Here is a 22533-nt window from a genome sequence, read left to right as displayed (position 1 = left end):
AAAGTTTCTTTAATTCTCCTCTATTTGCTGAACCCCCACTGATGTGAGAGAACACACACAACAGTACTTACTGCTTCTTATGAGCTGGACAATGCTTTCGAACTAAGGCCATGTCATAACACTTCTGACAAAAACCATCATTTTTATAAGGCTTCTCTTGGATAGAAACAGTACACAAGAACTCACACAACACACGATTCAGATTAGTTCCAACTTTTCATTTTATTACGTGCTGACATTTGAAAAACTTTCTCAAAGCACACAAGCCAAACCCTAGGCATCAGATGTAGCCCTCACAAATGAGCAGCACCTGATGTTCCTTTACTCCACCTGCCTGCAGTTATCAGGTGTCACACTACAGACAGAATGTCAGGTATTTTTAAAAAAGAGCCTGGCAGGAAGAAAAATTTGTGTACACAGCTCCCAACAAAGCACTTCTTGTATTGTGTGACTACCACATGTGCTGGTTACATGACCCAAAGACTCACAAGTCAGGAAACAAGAGAAGTGGCAGTCTTTCAGCAAGTGGCTGCATTTGCAGAATATCTTCAGTACAAAACTAAAATGGGTTTGGACAAAAAAAAATCTTTATTTGATATAATACAGTGCAGAGCTTGCAATATGTAATGTTATTATGCTTCTGTAAGTGAACTTTAATGGCAAGTCAATTCTTAGTAATGACTCTTCTGAGCTATATTCACCCTCTATAGTTTGCAGGTAAAACAAGTGAAAGGTAAGTCAGAGCAGCATATTAAAATTTGATGGAATCTCATTTTGTCATCCTTCATTGCTTTTGTTTTTTTGAGGGATCTGTTGCAGACTAATGGGACAGGCTAGAAAATTTCCAAGCATATCAGTAAGCAAAATAAAAGTCTTAAATTTTCATCTTGCCCATTTCACAAATAGAAATGGTATTATTATTCCAAAGCAAAATTTGGAAGAAAACAGTGGTCATGTTTATACTTAGCAACACTGTTCTCCAGTACTTCCATTTGACAACAGCTGAATTGCATTCTTAAACAGAATTCTTTACATATTCTTAAACAGAATTCTCTATATAATCCCTGCTATCTCAGATAACTGACACAGAAATATCACTTAGGGTCTGGGCTACATCTTGAGGACCTTGTACAATCTGACAATACCTTCATGAAATCTACATTCAAGCTCTAGTTTTACCTTTCTTTACATTCTTTTCATCTGAGGACTTTGGAGTGGTTTGTAACATGTAACTGAAGAAAGCAAAGGAAACAAAAACAAATCTTAATACTGCTCCTCCTTCCAATAAAATAATTGTACTTAATGATGCAGCAATTATTCTAAAATTTACAAATATGATAAATTCTGAAAACCTGCACCAGAAGTACTATTCTGTACCTGTTTACAACTTCCCTTGGACAAAAAGCTGTCTTATCCCACCACTCTGACCAAGGCCAGAAACAAGTTAATTACCCTTGAATAAACCTGATTATTTCAGGGGAATGTTCAGCATATAGGAGACACGCTCCCTTTCCTAGTCACATAAGACTTGGTCTCATGAACTGAGATGGGAATTAGCATTTCCCCCATTTTTGGCTCACAGATTGCAAGCCCAGCTTGTTTCTACACTGTGGCACAAGTTCCAGTACAATTCTAGTCAAGACACCCTGCGGAACTACTTGGTCATAAGTTTCAAATAGCCTTGGAACAGAAAAGCCAAGGCAACTCAGCACTTTCTGAAATGCATTCTTCGAAAAGAATGGAAAGCAGGTTCCTTCTTCCCCAGAGCTTGCTACCTGCCTCTGGGTTCTTCTCTTATTCTTAGCACTGATGTTCTCCAGGCATGAAAGTTGCTTAGGCTCACCTGAAGAACACCCTGGAACACTCACAGTGTACAGCCCAGACCAGGGCTACACCTTTACAAAGGACAGAAAGGCAAGCAGAGCTCTTTTAGGAGCTGACTGAGCAGTAGTCAACTGGTCTCTGGTCCTGAAACTGCAGGTTTGGACTCTAGCAGTTGAAACTTCAGCCTAAAATACTAAATTCACTGAAAACAATACGACCCTAAATATGTCTGCACCATCATGCCAAGTAGTACCTCTCCAAAGCCAAGTCACCTCTGACTCTCCAGCAAGGCTGCATGAGCACTGGAAGGAGCAGTCTGGAGCACTGAGGAAGCACTGCCAGACTTCCCAGGCACACTGCTGGGCCTCTGCAGGCTCTGAAACAAGCACCCATGGAAGGACAAGGTGAGCAGGGTGCAGAGTGCATGATGCCTCTGACCCCTACTGACATCTGCTCTTCCAGAGGGTGACAGACACAGGAATCACCTCTGTAGGACCATACAATTGTTCTGGAAAGGCTCAGAAACAGAACAAATACACAGATTAGAATCATGAGCAAAACTTCAGAGAAAGGGAAATGGCTCTGTACAGCTAGAATTGCCCAAAGTAAGTATTTCTGAATTTATCTGTACAGATACACATACTGCACAGCAAAAACACAGACAGACTTCCCATATTGAGACACTTTTTAATGTAGTAAATGACAGGACTGGTTAATCCTTCCTCCCTCTCCCCCTGCATACAACTCAAATCTATCCATCCTCTGTGTTATTTATACATAATGAAAAGGAAAAGCTCATGAACTATAGTGATAGTGGCTGATTGTAAGCAAGACAACTCACCAAGCAATGTTACTGAGGGGAGTGTGTTGAAACAGGACAGTTGCACTATCTAAATACAAATATTTTTCAAGAGAAGCTGAAGTGAAGGGTAAGTGAAACTGAAAAAAAATCTGAACTTGAACATCAGTGGGGATATATGTTTTCTCACTCTTAAAAGCTTGAGCCTTCTTCCACTGAAAAAAACTGATAAAAGATTAACATACACTTCAGAATCTCTTTAAAATTGTATATTTAAAAATTGCACATTTAATAATTGCACAATAATTTTTTCATCTCTTGTGCAGTGAGGGCTGAAGAGAAGTTCAAGAAATTCATTGTGGTAGAAGTCCTTAGTCAGCAGAAAGTGCTCTGAAGAAAGCAGTAGGAACTGGAAGAAAATATTCAGCACCTGCAGTTTTGGCTACTGGTGGGTAAAGTAAGTACAATTTTGGGGTGTGCTGAAACCTTTAAGATGAGAGCTGATCCCATAGCAATTTTTTAAGAGATAAACAACCACTTGCTCATTAACAACTATGAGCAAAGCAGAAGAGCAGGATTCACTTCTGTGCAGAAGTTCATATGCTTGTGTGTCATGGTTGTCTCCCAACCCATCATTTTGAGTCCAGGATTCTGCAGACATGGGAAAAAAGGCTCTCTGCTAGATGTGAGGAAGAGTCTCAAGATGCTTTGCCCATGCCCAGGTCTGTTATTTCTCCTTCTTTTCTTTAACACTACTGAGTATGAACTTTAACCTCATTTAGCTTCCAGAAAGCCTCCAAGTTTTGGTTATTTCTCCTAACAATCCAACTCCCCACACTGCTTGTAAGACAGTTAAATTTTTAAAAAAAGTTTTCAGATTGAAATCTGGGTATTACAATATATTTCTAGATCTAAGTATTCAATTTTCCATCTGTTCTCAGAGAACTGCATAGGAAACAAATTGATTTTAAGAGCCATTTCCACACAAGTAGGTATCCTACACAAGAAGACTTCACTCTCCATGTTTACCACAAACCCACCGAAGCTGCGGCTCTGTTTGAAGGTCAGTTAATTCATCAATGGATCTCCAGCTGCACTGACAAGCATATGCACGTGCTCCTTTCTTCTTTATCATCTTTGCTCTTAGTTTACTGAGCTCAGGCATGTTATTCCTGCCAAAGAAGTGAATTCATCTTAGGATCATGCTGTTTTGGTTTTTTTTAAAGAAAAAATATTCATGAGGCCATTTCAAATCAGAAGACATCTTGACAATTCTGAGTACTGCTGTCATGGATTAATTTAGGGATATGTTTGAATTCTGTTTTGAACACTCCTTTCCTGAGCTGTGTAGTTTCTGTGTTCTCAGATAAACTACAGACTGATGTTTTTGTAAACAATGTTATCTGTTGGGTTTAGATATTTCCAGTCAGCCTCCAGAGAAAGAACTGTGAAGAAAACCAAGCAGGGCTAATTCTTGTGTTAAAAAAATTACCAAAAATGTATTTATCTTATCAAACTTACTGCAAAAATTGCTATGCATAATGGGTGAAATGATGAAGTTAAATTTTTCATCAGGAACTACTACTCAAGGTGATTGCTACAGTGACTGAAATGAAATGGCCATAAAAGGGTAGAATGTACATCAAACCACAAATAATTCCTGTGCTCTTATGACCTCCTCCTGGACACTGGACACTGAATTGCTCAAAAACAACATTAACAAGCCAAATTAAATAAAGAAAATTCAAAACAAGTATCAAGGGAAGAATTTTTAGAAAAAGAGATCAGACACCTATTGATAGATGGAAAATGTTTAACCTTAAGCTTTGCTTTCTAAAATTCAGGTTTGTCAAAATTAACAGTTAAATCTCTTGCTACAGATTACAGATTTTAATCAATGTTACAGGTACCTGATACTCATGGGATTTTCTTCTTTTGTTTCATTTATTAATTTCAAGATCTGAGAAGCAAAATAATTTTGACTTTGGGTAAATAAAAGAATCCCACTTTTGTTTAAACCATTTCCACTACCAAACTAATCTTAGGAACACTAGTGCAGCATGGTATTTTTAAAACTGCTTTAAATAATGGGGAAAATAATGATATTCAATAAGAAATACAAATTTTGAGACTGGACAAAAAATACTGGAATAACCAAAGATGTAACACAGGAAAAATAATGGAAAAGGAGCTGGTATCTCCATTAATGTTCTTCACTGACTGTCACATCACTCTCCAAGCACATACTCTGAACACATCCACCTCTTCCATCAGTTACCAGGCTCACACAGAGGCTGTACTAAGAGGAAACCAAATCTGATATCTATTAGGAACGTGCCTACTACACTATCTTTCACTAAGTCTTGGCATAAGCTTTAGACAAACAGGAAATAAGAACTCCTTACTTTAAAGTCTTCAAAAACTATTTAAAGAATTAAAAACATCACAATACAAGCAGAAAACAAAAATCCACCTCTCCATTTAACCAAACTTTGCTTCAATAAAGAAATCTGTTAAGAAATAAAGCTATTTGATTTTCACTGAACGTGACAGCACACCTGATAGTGGAAAAAAGAACATCTGCCTTGAAACCATCACAGTCTGTATGAGTGAAGGTGAGCTGCAAAGCACATGCTGAACAGTCTGTATTCATGTTGCTGACATTGTAGATACCCTGCACTGGCTGGCAGAGTCCAACCCATCACATGGATTACCTGCTTATTTCAGCAATAAGCTGGCCTTTTCATCCATGAAACTTGAATTCTTTTTAAAAGCAGAGGGAGTGTCATAGGAGAAGAGATAGAAATGGACAAAACCAGATTTTGGGAGACGTTGCTTCCCCCTCCCCATAGACTGTCCCACCTGATCCCAAACAGGTAGCACGCAGTGCTAAGGGCTTTTCATCTTTCCTGTTCTTATTGAGCTCCCAAGCATGGTAGCACAACTCCAATACCCAGCCCAGACACACCTGAAAAAAAGATAATCACAGGACTGATCCCAGACGTAGTCATTGAAAAGTGACACGCGGAAGTCACAAGCAGTGCAGCGCAGCTGATCACACGCCCTGGACAGAGAAGAACAATCAGAGAAGCTGACTGATACAATATACATGCACCATAAATGGGTCAAAGTACAGCACTCAGAAACACTAGCAGCAATGTCACCTAATCTTAATGCCTTTACATCTCTGGCATGTTCAGAATTATGGTATGTGATTTAATTATATGTTCATGTATTATTTTTACAAGTTCCTATCGTCATTGAACACATAAAATAAACTGATATTCATTTTATATATTCTCCTTAGTCTTCCTCACTGATATAACACCTGCACAGCATACAAATATGTGTTGAGTTCACAATTACTTACTGCAAAAAATGCCACATGAAATGCAGTATTGTTCTAAAGGATGCTGTGGATAAATCATCAAAGTATCTCTTCTGCTAAATTCAGCTGCAATTGCAAAGTACTCTGACCATTTTCAGTTCAGGTTCTGGGAGATTTCAACCAGCCCAACCACTGATTTAAGTCATGTACTTGGCATCACACAGAAAGATAAAGAGAGGCAGGGAAAATAACACAGCAGCAATTTCCTTAAGTAGTTGTTACTGATTCTTGGTTTCATTTCTCATTTGCAAGCATTTTTCACCACTTCAAACAAACAAAAGGCCAGTGGTCAACAACAGAGGACTGGAAGGGACCAGCTGATTTCAAGTGCAGTTACAGGCAGCCACTTCCTTAGATGACTGTAAGGCTGTCCTGCCCAGTTCAAACGCAGAATTTTGTACCACCACAGAAACACAACTGTGAATAAAAATAATGATAAAGCAAGTAGCACATATTTTTCAGGTTTCCTACCTTTTTGAAATATTTGTTCCTATCCCAGATGGTGAAAGGCTTCCACCCAGGTACACTGGACAGCATCTATATGGATTAATTAAAAAATATTGAAGAGGTTGGAGAAAGCAGTACAATATTTCTCCTAGTTTAGCAGCATGGTATTTATAAAAAAAAATTAAATATAAGCAAAGTATCCAAATGCTTGTAAACTACAGAATTTTAAAATTTCCATTATCAAAATATTCAAAGAAAAACTCTACAAAATACACTCTCTATGTTGAATATACAAAGATCTACATTGCTGCATTTGATAAATGTATATGTCCATAAGGCAAAGGAAGATGTTGTTCAACAGCTTAAATAATTAATCAATTTATAATAAATTATTTGGACCGCATGAAAACACATTAACATAATTCTTTGAAATTACCTGCTTATCTTTGTTTTTTCTTTAAGAAGACTGTCTCTCTTCTCGGTGTCTTTCTTAAGAAATGCCAACACAGATTAAACAGCAGCAGTATTGTCAGCCTGATAAGAAGTTATAATCAAGCAATGTCCAACAAGCCAGAACATTTTTCACCTACCTTTTCCCATGTGCAGGTACAACAACACTATTTCTTTCAGGTGTGAGACTTGCAGAATTAGACTTCAATTTCTGTTTAAAAACAACCAAAGAATAAAATGCAGCATTACAGCAAAGTCACAATATTCTGTTTTACTTAATAAGCAGGAGCCAGAAAATCTCAGTCACAGAAGAAGGGGACTAAGACTTTGGGAATTTTCTTGCTCAAGTTTGTGAGGCTCTGAAGTAACAGGTAAATGAGGAACAAGGTTTCTCTTCCCACACTGAATTTCCAGCTCTGGGTGAAGGAATTCCACACCACATGATCACTAAGACTTTACAATCAAGACTTAGTATTTCATGTCCTCCTTTTACTAATTTTGCTTTTAAAACCAGTTATAATTTGGAACCCTCTTCCTAGATGTTTTTTAGCTTTTGTTTCATTCAAATACATCAAGAACTTAGATTATTCAAAAAGATACAGTCTTCTTTGAAAGGTTTCTTATTTGCTGCACACAGAAGAGTTTATTTGAATTCTAGAATATGAGAACTCTAGATCCTAAATGGGAAGTTCTAGGGATATAAAATGATAAAATTATACAAATTTACTGGCATAATTCTCTCTCCTTAAGAGGTACAAAAGTATTTTTGTTGCTTTAGATTTAGCCACTGTAAAAAATCAAAGACAAACAAAACAAAATCAGTCACTCATGAAGATTAGGGAATCTGCAGGAGGTTATGAAGTATAAGTAACACCATTTTCTACTGCTGATACCCAAATGAATATCTATTTTCAATGCCTTCTATCACTGTAACTGTCTTGAGAATGTAAATTTGCAGCTTCATCTCCATCTCCTGCTGTGAAGTGAGAAGACATTTGCAGAGGATACAAAATGGGGAGCAGTTGTTGGTGTATTAGATGACTGAGCTGCCATTAAGAGGGACCTCAAATGACTTCCAGAAATGGGCTGAGAAGAATCTCTCCAAGTTCAGCTAAGGTGAAATGCAAACTCTCACCCCAAGGGACGAATAATCCTCATGCACAGAACACCATGTGGGCTGGCCAGGCAGAAAGCAGCTTTGCAGAGAGGGCTGTGGGAAGTTCAGTCAAGATCAAGCTGACCATGAGCCAGCAACGCGCCCTTGCAGCACAGAGGGCCAACAGTATCTTGGGATGCATTAGGAGGGGTGCTGCCAGCATGTCCAGGGAGGTGATGCTTCCTCTCTACTCAGCACTGATGAGACAGAATCAAGAATCATTTCAGCTGGAAGGGGCCTTCCCCTGCTCAAAACAGGGTCAGTTTCAGCAGCTTGCCAAGGACTGTGTCCAGCTGCATTTTGAACACCTCCACAGACCGAGACTCCACAACCTCTCTGTGAAGATTGTCCGTGTTTAACCACCCTCACAGGAAGAAAAGTGTTTTCTTGTGTACTGGTGGTATTTTGTGTGTTTCAGTGTATGCTCATTGCCTCTTGTCCTGTCACTGGGCACTATGGAGGAGAGTCTGGCCCCTCCTTTGCTACACCCACAGCTATTTACACACATTGATAAGATCTCCCTGGAACCTTCTCTTCTCCAGACTGAACAGTCCCAGCTCTCTCAGCTGCTCCTCATATGACAGGCATTTCAGTCCCTTAACCATCTCCATGGGCCTTTGCTGGAGGTTCTCCAGTAGCTCCATCTCTCTCCTGTATTTGAGAGACCAGAACAGGTTACATTACTCCAGACTGGACCTCACAGACATGTCTGGAGCTCTATGCCCCATACAAAAGAGGCATGGACATAATGGAGTGGGCCCAGGAAAGGACCATGAAGGCTATTAAGGATTTAGACCATCTGACAACCAGGTATCAGCTAAGAGAGTTGGAATTGTTTAGCCTGGAGAAAACAATGGTCAGGAGAACCTTATGAAGGTGTGTCAGGGAGAAATAAAGAAGATGTAGTCAGAGTCCTCTCAGTGGGATCACTGACAGGAGAGGCAATGGATGCAAACTGAAGTACAAGAATTTCCACTCAAACATACAAAAAAATCTTTATGACTTGTGAGGGCGGTCAAACACTGGAACAGGCTACTTAGAGAGGCTGCAGTCTACATCCTCAGGGATAACTGAAAGCCATTTGGACACAGTCCTGGGCAACTGGCTCTAGGCAGTCCTGCTTAAGCAGGTGGTTGGACCAGATGATCTCCAGAGGTGTCTCTCCTAACTGTGACCATTCTGTGATTCTGAGCATTGACACTGTGCTCTATTCTGAGTTAGCATGTCTTTTAATTTCCCGTTACTGCCTAGGTAAGTACATCTCTCCTGTTCCTCACAGGATTACTGCATTTTCCTTTCTGTTTTATTTTCCAAGTTTATTCTACAGCTTGTTTTCATTCATGTTTTGCTTTAAAAGACTTAGCTTATGGTGCTTTCACTTCCATCGTTGAACCTGACTTGCTCTGAATTTCTGCAAACCCCTACTCACCGGAGGTGTTTTGGTAAAGCTGCTGTCATTACAGATTTCATCAATAATGTCATCTAGATCTTCTTCGCTGCTGCCAGCACTCATTAACACTTTAGCTGATCTGAAAAATAAATAAATCAGCCTTTATTTTTGTAGCAAGACTATAGCAATTGTAAGAACTGTGAGTTAAAAAATACAAATATTTTTTAATATAAAAATATAAATATAAAAAATACAGTTACAGCCTTTTTCCCCTAACATTTTTGTAGTATCTCAGGTAAGCCATCCAAATAATGACTAAACAGATGTAAACTGCAGGATAACACCTTTCAGTCACTGTTGAGTTGTCCCATCATAGGTCTTATTTTTGCTTGCTTCTTTTATTTGCAACCACACCCAACCGTGAATAAAACCACGACAGTATAAACCCTGCTACACTTACTGGGCAATTAACTGGACAACCCTTATTTTTCACATTTAGCTTCAGCAACAGGAATATGATAAGGTCAGAGGAAGGTCACAACTCAAGCTACACAACTGCAGGGGTCCTGAAGAGAATTCCTGCAGAACTGGATGCATTTAGAAAGATCACCTGCACTTTTGCTTTTGCTCAAGTAGCACTCAAGTCTGCTGTTTGTTAGCTCTTTGTCAAAGAAAGAGGCCTGTAGTACTGCTGCATTAATCAATCAAGAACAAATCTACTCCTGAGAAATAAGAAAATTGTGTAATTGTTTTTCCAAGATTGTAATTAGATTGACTAAAATTAAGTGCTCATCTAACCATTATGCAAACAATGTGGAACTCCAGTAATGTGGTCAAAGGTGCTGGTCACGCTGGTCTTGCATTAGTCATTGGATTCTTCAAGATCCTTTCCTGAGACTCTGAAATGTGTGTTGGGTAAGTGCTCAGCAGCCCATCTGTGGAGATATCTGCCCAAGCCTCTCTGGTCCACAGACCTTCCAAAGGGAGTCTGAGAGTCTGAGATGCCTGTGAGGGCCGGGATGTAAACCTGGTGGTCAGGATGGAAACCCAGAGGCAAGGAAAGATGCCTGTCAGGGCCAGGATGGAAATCTCAGGGCCAGGATGGAAACCTGAAGTCTGGGATGGAAGCCTGAGGGCAGGCTGGGATGTCAGACACTGAATGCTTGGCAGTACTGTAAGCAATGACCCTGCCAGGACCAAACTTGCAAAATCACCATTTTGAAAATTGTGGAATTTGAGGCAGATAGCTCAAAGTGTAGCATATACGTGCTTACTGTAGCGGATATGGTTAATAAAGTATGAACAGAAAAATTATGAACAGAAAAAACCGACCAGAGAGAAGAGGATGAAGCTGTGTCAGGGGAGGTTTAGGCTGGATATCAGGAAAAGGCTCTTCACCCAGAAGGTGTTTGGGCAGTGGAACAGGCTCCCCAGGAAAGTGGTCACAGCACCAGCCTGACAGAGCCCAGGAAGCCTTTGGACAATGCTCTCAGGCACATGGTGTGACTCTTTGGGTGTCCGGGGCAGGGCCAGGAGCTGGACGTCAATGATCCTGGTGTGTCCCTTCCATTGCAGAATATTCTATAATTTCAGTGAAATGACTGAAGTATTAAGAGAATAAAAATTTTGATAATGGTATTGCTAAAGTTCTTCCTGCTCTAAATCGTGAGATTTATGGATATTTGAAGTCAATTATATACAGAGAGGTTATATCATAAGGTCAGTAACAGAGCCAAGTAATCCCCAACCCAGAGGCAAATCAGCGCAGTTTTTAGCGCCATTTTTAATCCGAGGTTGCGGTACATGCAGGAGACAAAGACTGTCTGAAATAACTAAACTCGCTGGCACACGATCTGGGTCTTTCAAAACACGGGCTGCAGGCGACACTCGCCGACCGCCGGCTCGGTTCCGGCTCCTGAGCCCGCCTATTTTGGGTTCTTGAGAGGCCTGGCCGCACGGGGCAGCCGGGGACGAGCTGCGCTCCACCCAGGGGCGCCTCGCTCGGCGAGGTGGGTTGTGTGAGGGCGGCGGGACCGCGGTGGGACCGCGGCGGGAGCGCTAACCTGCCCTCCTTAGCCGCCGCGGGCTGTTCCTGGCCGCCGCCGCCTCGCCGGTGGCACAGCCGCCTCTCCACCTCGTCCAGCAGCCGGTCCAGATCGTCCGCCATCTTGCCGCCCCGCGGTTGCCAAGGCGGCGCCGGCAGGGGCGGGGTCTGCCCGCCCGGCCGGCCGGGTCTGGGGCGGCTCTGGGTCTCCTGCCGGGCTCGGGCCGCGGCTGCCGCCTCGCTGCGCCGCTCCCGGGATTCGGCAGTGAACAACGGGAAAGGAGGAAAAAAGAGAGGAAGAAAGGAAAATACAAAGTCGCGGGACCGCGACCGTAGTCGGCAGGATTCGAACCTGCGCGGGGAGACCCCAATGGATTTCTAGTCCATCGCCTTAACCACTCGGCCACGACTACGCATGCAACCTTGGGCCTCACCGCCTTGTGATGACTGGTTACAGAAAAGAAGCGCGGTTTGGTACTTGGGCCCGTCTTAAAATAGAGGTTAAACTTAATGCGTCTGTCATACAGTTCACTGGGCTGGATATTGGTCTCTTTAGAGCACAGCCAAACGGTTAGGCTTTGCTGAGTCCTGCGGGAGAAGTCTGTTGGTTGGTTTTTTTTTTTTTAATTTTTTGTTTTGTTTTGTTTTTGGCGTAGATTAGGAACAGTTGTGGAGAGAGCGGCCTCAGTCCCCTTAAAAGCAGGATCACTCCCCAGCTGGCATCCCCCATAGCACCCGGGAAATCGGGGCAGGCATTTTTGAGGAAAGCCCCACAAAGGTGGCTCTCGCCTATGGCCCTGATAATAAATCCAGACAAACGTGGGAGGTGTCAGTCACCAGTCTGCCAAGGCCAGCTCCCCCTTCTCTCTCGTCAGAGACACATGGGAGGTGAGATGTCCCGAGGTGGGCCCAGAGTGTCAGTCAATGCTGCATATTATTATATTTTTTTTAAATATAATGAAGCAATTGAGAGAGAGAGGTCTTGTTAAGCTAAACAGAGCATTGCCATCTCCTAGGTCAGATGAGACGGAAAGCATGGTGCTTCTATCCTTCTGTTGCCAAGATGGCTCAAAATTTCCCAGCCTGTGATGAGGTGGGGTCTGCTGTCCTTAAGAGCTCCAAGCAAAGCCTCTCGGTAACAAGGTATTTTACAATTCTCTGTGTATTTCAATTAATGAGTTGCAAGCCCTGTCTGAATTCCCTTGTACTTAAGCATTTATTTCACTGTTCCATTTTCCTCCCCACATATCTCAGGTCACTGTTAATACCCTGCCCGATCCATGGCAGTGCTGCTGGGGGAAATGTGTTGGGTAGAAGAGTTGTGAGCCTCTGCTGGGTTGATGTGATGGAAGAAACTAAATAGCATTGATGCTGCTCCAGCACTTTTAAGTGGTCCCTTGGCCAGGACTCTGTGTCATGTAGGTAAATTCAATCCAGAAGAAGTGGATTTTTGGGTGGAATTTTTGCATTCATCTCTTGCAGCTGTGGAGAGTTTAAACTAATCACAATTCTCCCCAGTATGCTATCATCTCTGTAATTTGAAAAAGGATCAGGAGCCCACAGGCTTGGAAAATCTTGAAGAAACTCTTGTACTGAAATACATCATCACATGTGGAAAAGACCACTTGCTGCATCATCTTAAAGGAGCTTAAGAATGCCGAAATCCAGTATCATTCTGGCATTCTTTCAAATGGCCTTAGAAATCTGAGTATATTCTCTTTTGACTGCACAACAGCTTCTTTCCCTTTCCATCAATCCTGTAGCTGTCAGTGTGTCTGTTGCAAGGTGCCAAAAATGTATGGAGTGTCTATGGGATAATGGTGCCAAAGTCAGGGGTGCCTCGAGGCCTTCTCTCATGAACTCATTGCAGCATTTGCTCAGTTGGAAAGCATTTGAAACCAAAAAGAAGATCAAAAAAAAAAAAAAAAAAAAAGGCACAGACCTTTAAAAATTGTTGAACTGAAAAGATTGGCTTTGTGCAGATTGCTGCCTGCTGTTTAGATCCTTGTCATTCAAAACTTCTGAAAGACCTGATGCAAACAAAGAGACTTACTGGGTCAAATTGATTCCAGACTACTCCCTGGAATCACACGGAGGTGAATCTGACATACTGGGCCTTCAGCTAAGCTGTGGCCAGAAGAAAGGAGTTGAGGTCATGCCCTGAATTTTGTCCTCTCTTAGGAAACCAGTGAAGTGGCTTGCTCAAATCATGTCTCCTACTGACTGCTTGGGTGCAAATGGAAAGGTTACTGATTGCTGAGGGCTGGAAAAGTACAGAATGACCTCTTTGATGATCATGGCTTCTTTCTCTCTCTCTTTTTTTTTTTTAATATACTGTCTCAATATATCCTTAGGAAGAGAGGACAGAAAGCTGGAAGGCTGTCCTGGGTGGAAGCCATAATGTTCTCTAATCCTCAAGTTACTGAAAGCTTTCTCAGTGATACTGATAAAACTGGATTTTGCCACAACAGTGATGAAGACCAAAAAAAAAAAAATTCTAGGGCAGGATGGGCTGAAAAAAAGAGAAAAAATTCTCTTTTCTCTGGGAACAAAAGTGAGCCTAAATTGAGGTTGACTAGAACTCTTCTCAGCCCTCTTCTCTGAATAATGAACTCTCAGGGGCTCAGGTAATGGTAAGAGGTCAGCAGAGCCAGATAATACCAAAGTAGTTTCTGAGTGCTACCCATTGCCAGACAAGAGGGAAATGATTGCAGGGAGGCACTCTGCTTCTTAATATGGTGATAGCATGTTGCAGGCCTTTCTGTCTTCCAGTCTCTTGCCCCAGAAGTTGGGATGGAGGTAATGCAGTGACTGCCTCCCCCAAGGTGTTCTGCCACCTCCAGCATATGTAGAACTGTACAACTCGTTGCTCCCAGCTGCAGGATATTACTTTAATCCTGTTCCTTGTCACAGTCCAGTATAACATCATTTTGAGTGACACTGCTTATTTCTTATTAGTAGTACAGTGCATCAACATGAGAAAATTCAGGGCTAAATCTAGATTTTTGGCCACATATTTAACCACTAGCAAGTATACTTGTGAATGAAATTTTTCTGCTGAAGATAACAGATAGGGAGACAACTTCTTGAAAGATCTCTTGGCAGCAAAACTAACAGTATGTGCAAGATTCCTTATATAACACTGGCTTGTGATGTTGAGAGACAGCCTTGGATCAAAGGACAGTTTAAGCTGGAGGCTATCCCAGTCTTGGACTTCACTGTCAATCCTTCCATTGAAGGTGCCAGCTCAGAGGGTGGATTTTCAGTTCAGTTTGCTGGCACATGAGGGGCATGAGAACTGGAAAAACTTCCAGTTGCTTCCAACCTTCCTCTCAATTAAAAATTTCAAGGTTAGAGTATGTGAGCAGCCACCACCTGTTGCCTGGGCTACGCAGTTCTCTTGTAAAGGAAACTATTTGTGAAGAACAGGTAAGTGTCCAGAACGGCAATCTTAGCTCTTGCTGTGAGGGGTCAGCTTTCTTTTGGATGTTTGTAAGCATACATGCTCATTTTCAAATAAGTGTGATGTGGTGCTTACCAAGTGAAGTAGAAAAATTTTCAGGACAGTATACAAAACAAAAAAATACTTGTCTGGGGGCCTTTTAATGAGCATGGCATAATCCTCAAAGCTTCTTATAACCATGGCATTTTGATCTCTGTGAGGGCATAGCAAACACTGGAAAGTCTTTTTTGGAAAAAAACTGTCAGCTTGTAAGGCTGTGTAACAAGGAGGTCACACTTCCAAATCAATGATAATTATGTGTAACTTTGAGTAAAAATAGTGTTGCCAGGCACTGTGCAGCTTTACTGCACCTGCATTCTCTGGCACCAAGGGTGTCAGTCCCTGTAAAGTGGAGCAGAGGGAGGCACATGGTGATAAAGCAGGTCAGTGCAGAGAACAGATCACAAGGTAAAAATGTTTCCATTTAACAGATAGAAATAATAAGTATAGTAAATATATTTGGCCTGCCAGGAAGGACCTAGGCTATGAGAACGTGAGTAGGAAGGAGAAAGCATGAAGCACAGACGACTGGGGACTACTCTGGAAAAATCCTTCCTGCCTGCTGCCCATTGCACAGCTGTGGTGAGAGACAACATCATGTAAAACCAGCCTAGCTGAGGGAGCTGAAACCAAAGCAGAGATAGTGTTCCATCACCCTTGCCAAGGCTGGAAAATATTTTTCAGGGATGAGTCTCCAGAAGAGTTGTGAGCTAGGAAAAACTATCCCCTAAGCCACAGGGGCATGGTGTGAGTGTACATGTGGGGGTGAAGGTGCTGTTTGTGTGAACTCCACACTAATATCCTGCTCCTCAGTGGGGCTGATTCAGATTTTTCTTCCTGAGGCTCCAGGATACTGCATCTCAGAGGGAGATGTGGCAGCTGGTGGGCTGGGGTTGTCACACATCAGGTTCCAGATACACTCCTTTATTTCACTGCATAGCAGTGTACTTTGTTTCACTGCATAGCTTCCTTTTCTCAGTACAAGAATCCTGGTGAGTGAAAATATATGTTAGGCAGAATCACACCTGTGTGATATGAATGCCATTTTCATGTGTGATTTTGTACAGGCTTTTACAGTTAAAAGACTTGGAAGAATGGCAAGAAGAACAAAGACTTTTTCAGGTGAAAACTTCTTCATAAAACATCCCTCTAGAGCTCAAATGCTAAAAAGAGATCTTCATGTTTGTAAGTAATGAGGTTTTCATTTGGACTAGATGAAAATGTTTTCTTTTTCCAGTGCAGTTTTCAAAAGGAAGAATGTTTAAGGGCAAAGTGAAAATTAAAAGCTAGGACCTCACTGATTTCAGCAGGGTCAGGATTTCATACAGAAGGTGAAAATCCAGTCCATCTCATTGCAAATATCTGTTCCTTGCTGGAGGACGGGAATTGGTAGCTCTTCTTCCAGCTCCAGGCTGTGTCTCCCAGCAGAGGGCATTGCAGAATGACATTACTGTTTCTCAGAAATCTGGCAGAAGGTAAACTGAACTTCAAGGGGTTGTTTGGCCAGTCTAAAATTTATTTTCATGACCTCAACTGGAAGAGTAGATCATCAGTTGTTTAAAACCAAATTATGCTGCTAGCAAACTGTAGCTGGAACATAAAAGGAATTTTCCCTTGCACTCTAAAAAAACCTAATGCCTGAAAGGGAAAGCAAATGCCAGAAAGCATTTATTCCTCAGTTTCTCTATCACACAATTTATTTTCATTTTTTAGATGACACTGTAGGCTGAATTGCAAAGACTTGTTTCAGGTTCTGATCGTCTTGACATTCTGTAAAAAATAATAAACTGTTTCCTACAAAAAATAAACGCAAAATTAAAATGATAATGATGTGAGCAACAAGAAGAGAGAAAGTTCAACATTTGCAGTAGATGGGGATAACAGGCATAATTTAAAATCATGGAGGTATGAAAGGAGATTTTTCAAAAGACTGAGGTGTGTTGTGTATCAAACCAAGGAGCTACAGGGTACCCAGAACAGTGCTTAGCCTTCAATGCAGGCTTCTCTCTTCCCTGCCATCTTCCCTGAGCCCTGCATCCCCCACCCATGGCACATCAGGAACACATTCAGGGGCAGACAGGGCAGTACCTATCCTACAGACAGGTCTTCTGACCCTGTTTCCACATTCTGGCTGGTTCTGTCACATAACAGTTGTGCCAATCCACCTTCTGGGGGCAGTGTGCATGGATTTAATGTAAACGAGCAGGTTGACTCTGTAACACAGGCATTCTGTTAAGTCTTTGTCTACAGGCAGCGTTCAGTCCAGTTTATTGTGTGGTCACCCAGCAAAGTGAGTGGGCACATACCTTGGCAGAGAAGAGTGAGGGACTGAGGGCAGGAGAGGCTGAGAAATGTGTGAAGCAACAGTACATTCTCTTGTTTAGCATTTGTTCTTTGGCAATCACAAGAGGATTCAGTGTGTTTGAAAGTAGTCATTGTAGTTTTACAGGTGGAGAAACTGAGTCACCCAGCTGATTGTAGCCTGCCCAGACTCATTAGATAAAATCAGGATAGAAGTATTAAGAGCACTGCCACCTCTTGTGTTGATAAGGTCTCAGCTTGGCTGTACACTCACTGAGCTGCACCATGTCTATATGCTATGGTGAAGAACACTTCCAAGTCAAAGAAGTCCAGGTAGGCAAGAGTTAAAGAGCAAATTCTACCACCTTGATCCTTGATAACATTCTCACTCAGGTTAGTTTACAGTGTTAAAACCAAAGGGACTTGAACAGAGCAAAGGTCCTGAATCTGAATTTCAATGAGTGATATTGAGGGAGCGATTGGGGTATTTTATACATACCCTAAAAATGGCTAATAGGCATTCAGCTCTGGAGCACTTGAAAGGATTGTAACCTTTCCTACAGTTTAACAACACATTTCTCCATAAAACTAACTTGAGAGAAATTCCCTGCATTCCCACACTGAACACTTAGCAGTCTTTTCAAACTTATGTTATTGCAGTAAATATAGCTTATAACCATAAAATTAAGGTTATGTAGACTTGTAACTTTTTATTTTATGCTAGCTCTGTGGGCCACTAGCAATTTCTACAGAGGTTGCTGTCCTGAAGTCTGCAATGAATTACATGAGTGAACTACGAAGCAACAAAACTCAGAAGAGTAAGAAGAAACAGAAAACAACCCTCACTCTTTAAGAAGACACATTGGGTATTTAAGGGTAGAAGGGCAAACAAAAGGAATGTCTCATGCTTTACCATTTCAATTTAAGATAGTTCTTTGTGCTATACAGGGAACTTGCTAGTATACATAGCTGTGATTGCACTCATGGGCTGTTTAATGGCTACAGAATTACTCAAAAAAGTGTGATAGATCTTAAAAATAACAAGTGGTATTTTCTTGGAGTGCTACCAATGAGATTCTGATGACCTGTGCCAAGTGAAGCTCCAATGAGCAAAATTTAGATGATTTTTACTGTGATGTACTAAATAAAATTTGTTTCCATCTAGCTGCATCCTTGTAATTTATGTTACAGATTGACTGTGAAGTTACAGAATCTCTGGTTTCTACAGAAAATGAGCTCTGCTTTTTTTATGTGGTTTTACAGTGCCTAGAAAACTTTTGGCTTTCCAGTAATGTAACTGTAAACTACAGTCTTAAAAAGATAGTTAGCTTTTCTTTTTCCAGTAGTGACTGTAGACTGACTGTCGAGTCAAAGTACCTCAGCTTTTGAGTTCCTGAACAGAAATTCTTTAAAGTCCGCTGCTTTTAAGGAAATAGGTGATCAGAAATTTTTGGAAATTAGCCCTCTCTATGGAAGATTTGTTACCTCCCACTACTTCTGTTGTCTTGAAAATTTTGAAGGCCAAGAACTACATAATGAACAGCCTTGTTTTTCATGATAGCTCAGTTTATTGTAAATCTGTGATTACAAGCATTTGGACAGCATGGAAATTGGATGCATCTTTAGTGGCTCAGACCCTTAGCTAAAAGAAATACAGCCACAGCAGGAGGGGGCTAAGGAAAGGAGCAATTAATTTAGTTTTCCAATAGTATTGCAACAGCATGGGCATCATAATTTAAAAGCCTTTGGAACAGTCTTCTTAATTTCCTCCTATCCCATTCCCTCAATTTCTTGTCTTGATCTGGCTTTTGTTCACTTCATGCAGCCTGCCAGACCAAGCTAAGGCTGCCTGGACCCAACCAGTTGGTCCCTGACGTAATCCCGAGTGGTGACCTGTAAGGCCGACCTCACCATTTGCCAGGCAGAAAAGGACCCACTTGGTTTTAAAGTGCTGGCTCTGTTTTGCGAAGAGCTGGCAAAGTATGTTTTTCTTTTTACTTTTACAGCTTGTTCCAAAGTCCATGGAGGATACACAGCTGGCTGGCAATACCACAGCTAATTCCATGGCTGCAGAGTCTTAAAAAGCCTCTGGTGGTGATGCTCAAAAGCAAGGCACAGAGTAGTGTGCGCTATGTAATATGTGTGCTGCCTACAGACCTTCCTGCTCTCCACAAATGCACAACATTAGTGAGGTGTTTCATTAATCTGTGATGGAACTAAAGCAGATGTTTCTCTAGATAGCAAGCTTTAAGTGCTCCTGAACTATGTCAATTCTGCTTTTACCCTCCTGGTTCTTGCTCTCTGTGTCTAATGCTACCGAAAGTGAATGACAATTCCAAACCTGTCTTACAGTTTGGAAATTGATTCTCTCTCAGGGAGAGAGAAAGCTGTTCTTTTGAAACTCTAAATATTCAGGTTCTAAATGAATCAGTATTTTTCTGTTGTTCAGTTGTTTATTGATGATAGTTCAATTTCTCTAGTGTATCTATTTTTATGGCCTTCCTTTTTCCTTCTTGATGTCTGTGGCTGTGGAAAAGTCTGTAGGACAAAAAAGAATACAAATTTACTGAAATTTCATCTAAATCACAACCCAGAAAAGCAGCAAGTAGAGAAATAAATAGTAATAACCCTTTTGGAACTAATCTCATCTCTCTCTTCTGATTAAGGGGAATTGTAAACATAATACATGTCTCTGTAGCAGCAGTCCCAAGGATAATTATATGAAACATGGCAACTAGACAGGTCTCCCAAACACTTGCTGGTAGCTACGATGAGGTACTTCGTATTTTCCTGTTGTTGAGTAAAGTCACCCACCCAGTTCTTTATACAATGGCTGCCTGTGGGCACTGATGTGAATTATCTTACTATGACCATAACACAGCTCATCGCCTTCAGTCAGCTAAATGTCAGCATGTCTTAATAACATAAAAAAATCAGGATGTCTGCAGCTGAGGCTTACACTTAGTTAGATTTATGTCTCCAAACGTGGAAGATCTACTTTATATTCTTAGAAGAGCAGGACAGTCCCAGCTCTCAGGACAAGATCTCTAAAACTTCAAAGGAATGCATCAGAGCAGTGTTTCTTTCACAGGTTGTGTTTGTCTCTTCTCTTGTGACTCCCCATTCCCAAAAAGTAGAGATTAGTGCTCTTACTGAAGGTGTGAAAAATCCATACTCAGTTCCCTCCCCTGCTCCAAAAAACAAAAAACAAACAAACAAAAAAAACCCAACCAAGAGCGATTTTTCTCACCCATTTTGGGAAAAGGATTTTTCTCCTTTTTGAAGAGGTGTTCTCAGTTCCTCTTATGGTGCAGAAAAAAGCCCCAAGACTCAGTGGCTACCATTTAATGCTTTTTAGTTGTTACATTAATGAAATTGCCTTTGCTGTGTTCTTAGGGACTTCTCCAGTGTGTTTCCAGAGTGTTTAGAGTGATTTTTAAATTTAATTTTGTTTTTTTAATTGCAGATATAATGGATAGGAAAATGTCTCCACTGGCATTAGAGCAGAGACTGGAACATGAATCCTACTTTTTCCAGGTGAGTTTCCCAGCAGGATACACAGCCACGTTTATGTGATTTTCACCTGAGAGCCTGGAGTTGTGCCTTATGGTCAGGGCAGGGAGCTTGAACCTTTCAGATAGAGAAGGGAACTGCTCAAGTGCTCTATCCAGGAAGCTTCTGCGTAAGACACTGATGGTAGAATCACTGTACTACAGCTTTTCAAACACCTAATCATCTCTAGCTTGTTCCTGAAAGGGCTTCAAGAGTTACTTTGGAGCTCTTGACCTCAAGCAAAAGTGTGTTCTCAGCACAAGGAAGGGAGCTTCAGCTTGGGGTGGAAGGAGGCTGCTAACACCCTATTGTTGCCCATGTTTCATGTAGCTAGATTTATGTCCTCTTGGTGCTGAGGGTATTGGGCCCCATTCCTGGGATTTCTGATTCAAACTGCACATGTAGGGGGAGGCTGGTTTCTATTTCACCACCAATAATTCAGGCATTGTGGCTCTTGGCATTCAGTCCTTTCTTCTTGCATTATCAGAACTACACAGTTGCCTGGTGGTGTGACTCTTGGTTGCTCGAGACTAGAGTTCATCTATGCAGCTGTTCATGTCTGTCTCAATGGTTGGGATTAATTAATCTCTTTTCTTTCTACCATTTTTCTGGGGAATACACTTGGGAAGGAGATCCAGCTCCATAGTATTTTTATTTGTGGGTAATCCAAGTTTTAAATATTAATTATGTGCCAGGCATAACCAGGTACTCATTCCATGGGTACTGCCTAAGTCCACCCTTAAACAGATATCCATCTTTTTCACTCAAGGCTTCTCTCAGGATTTTCCAGTTGTCTCTGGCACAGTGTATGGTAGGAATCTTGACTGGAATAGGCAATGGGATAAATATCTGCAGTGTAGTCCATGACTGAGGTAAAGAATGGCATTAGATCATTACCTTAATCAAGTATTTTAACTGCAGCTGCTCTGTGTGGATCACATGATGGGCAGTGGTTATTTGTGGTCAGTGAGTCATTTGTTTGGTGCTTTGGCAAAAAGATGAAGGGCAGAGAAGAGGGAGGAATGAGGAGGCCAACAGATACCTCAGTGAGGGGGAACACGTTCATGAAGTAGTGGAGGAGGAGGAGCCTGGGCTCGGCTGGTGCTTGCTGACTTCACCACAGGCTACATTTATCCAAAAATCAAGGAGAGGGGGGAGGGGAGTTTCCTCTAACAGGAAACTTGAGATGATTTGCTTTTTGTTGGAGACCAATGTGTTAGCAGTTGTCAGTGCCTACTACCCAAGCACAAAGCTTTTGTAGGATTATAAAGAAAGGTTGTTAATACACTTCTAAGTTTGCTTCTTTTACTTATTTTTACAAATGTCCATGGTATGTCCATCATGGGAAAACCAAGACTAGCCAATGAAAGCTGAGCTGCAAAAGCAAAGTCTTCCTATGAATGTAAAATGGAGTTTTATAAAATTATGTGTTTTATAATCTTTATGAATTGTGACTGGTTTCCAGACTGAAAAAAAAAATTACAGTATCTGCAAAACTGCACCTGCAGCAAAGCTGTATAGTGCTAGTGAAAAATGTGTATCATGGATTATTACAGTTTTGGGGTTTCTTGGTGTTTGTTTTATTTTGTTTTTTTTAAGGTCATGGTTTTTCCATTATTTATGGCAATTCCTTTAGGACAGCACTGGAGTCTTGAGTGTTAAATGTGTTCATATGCTCTG

At 41.3% G+C, this 22533-nt stretch overlaps 1 protein-coding gene and 1 non-coding gene across 2 annotated transcripts; both read right to left on the bottom strand.

Annotated features, from left to right (window-relative positions):
• Positions 1 to 203: 203 nt before the first annotated feature.
• Positions 204 to 11621, bottom strand: CFAP418 (cilia and flagella associated protein 418). Its single transcript, XM_036378847.2, has 6 exons — positions 11518 to 11621; positions 9494 to 9593; positions 7049 to 7119; positions 6483 to 6548; positions 5592 to 5687; positions 204 to 3795 (listed from the first exon to the last, which is right to left on the bottom strand). Exons 1-6 carry the CDS (start codon positions 11619 to 11621, stop codon positions 3636 to 3638), a joined length of 597 nt encoding a protein of 198 aa, XP_036234740.1. The 3' UTR covers positions 204 to 3635.
• Positions 11622 to 11829: 208 nt separating this feature from the next.
• Positions 11830 to 11911, bottom strand: TRNAS-AGA (transfer RNA serine (anticodon AGA)). The gene has a single exon. It is a non-coding gene; the product is annotated as a tRNA-Ser (tRNA).
• Positions 11912 to 22533: the final 10622 nt, after the last annotated feature.

The sequence above is a fragment of the Molothrus ater genome, chromosome 1 (genome assembly GCF_012460135.2).
Source record: "Molothrus ater isolate BHLD 08-10-18 breed brown headed cowbird chromosome 1, BPBGC_Mater_1.1, whole genome shotgun sequence".
In the NCBI taxonomy this organism is placed as follows: domain Eukaryota; kingdom Metazoa; phylum Chordata; class Aves; order Passeriformes; family Icteridae; genus Molothrus; species Molothrus ater.
Note: the sequence above shows the minus strand (reverse complement) of the source record. Positions and strands in the feature narration are given on the sequence as shown.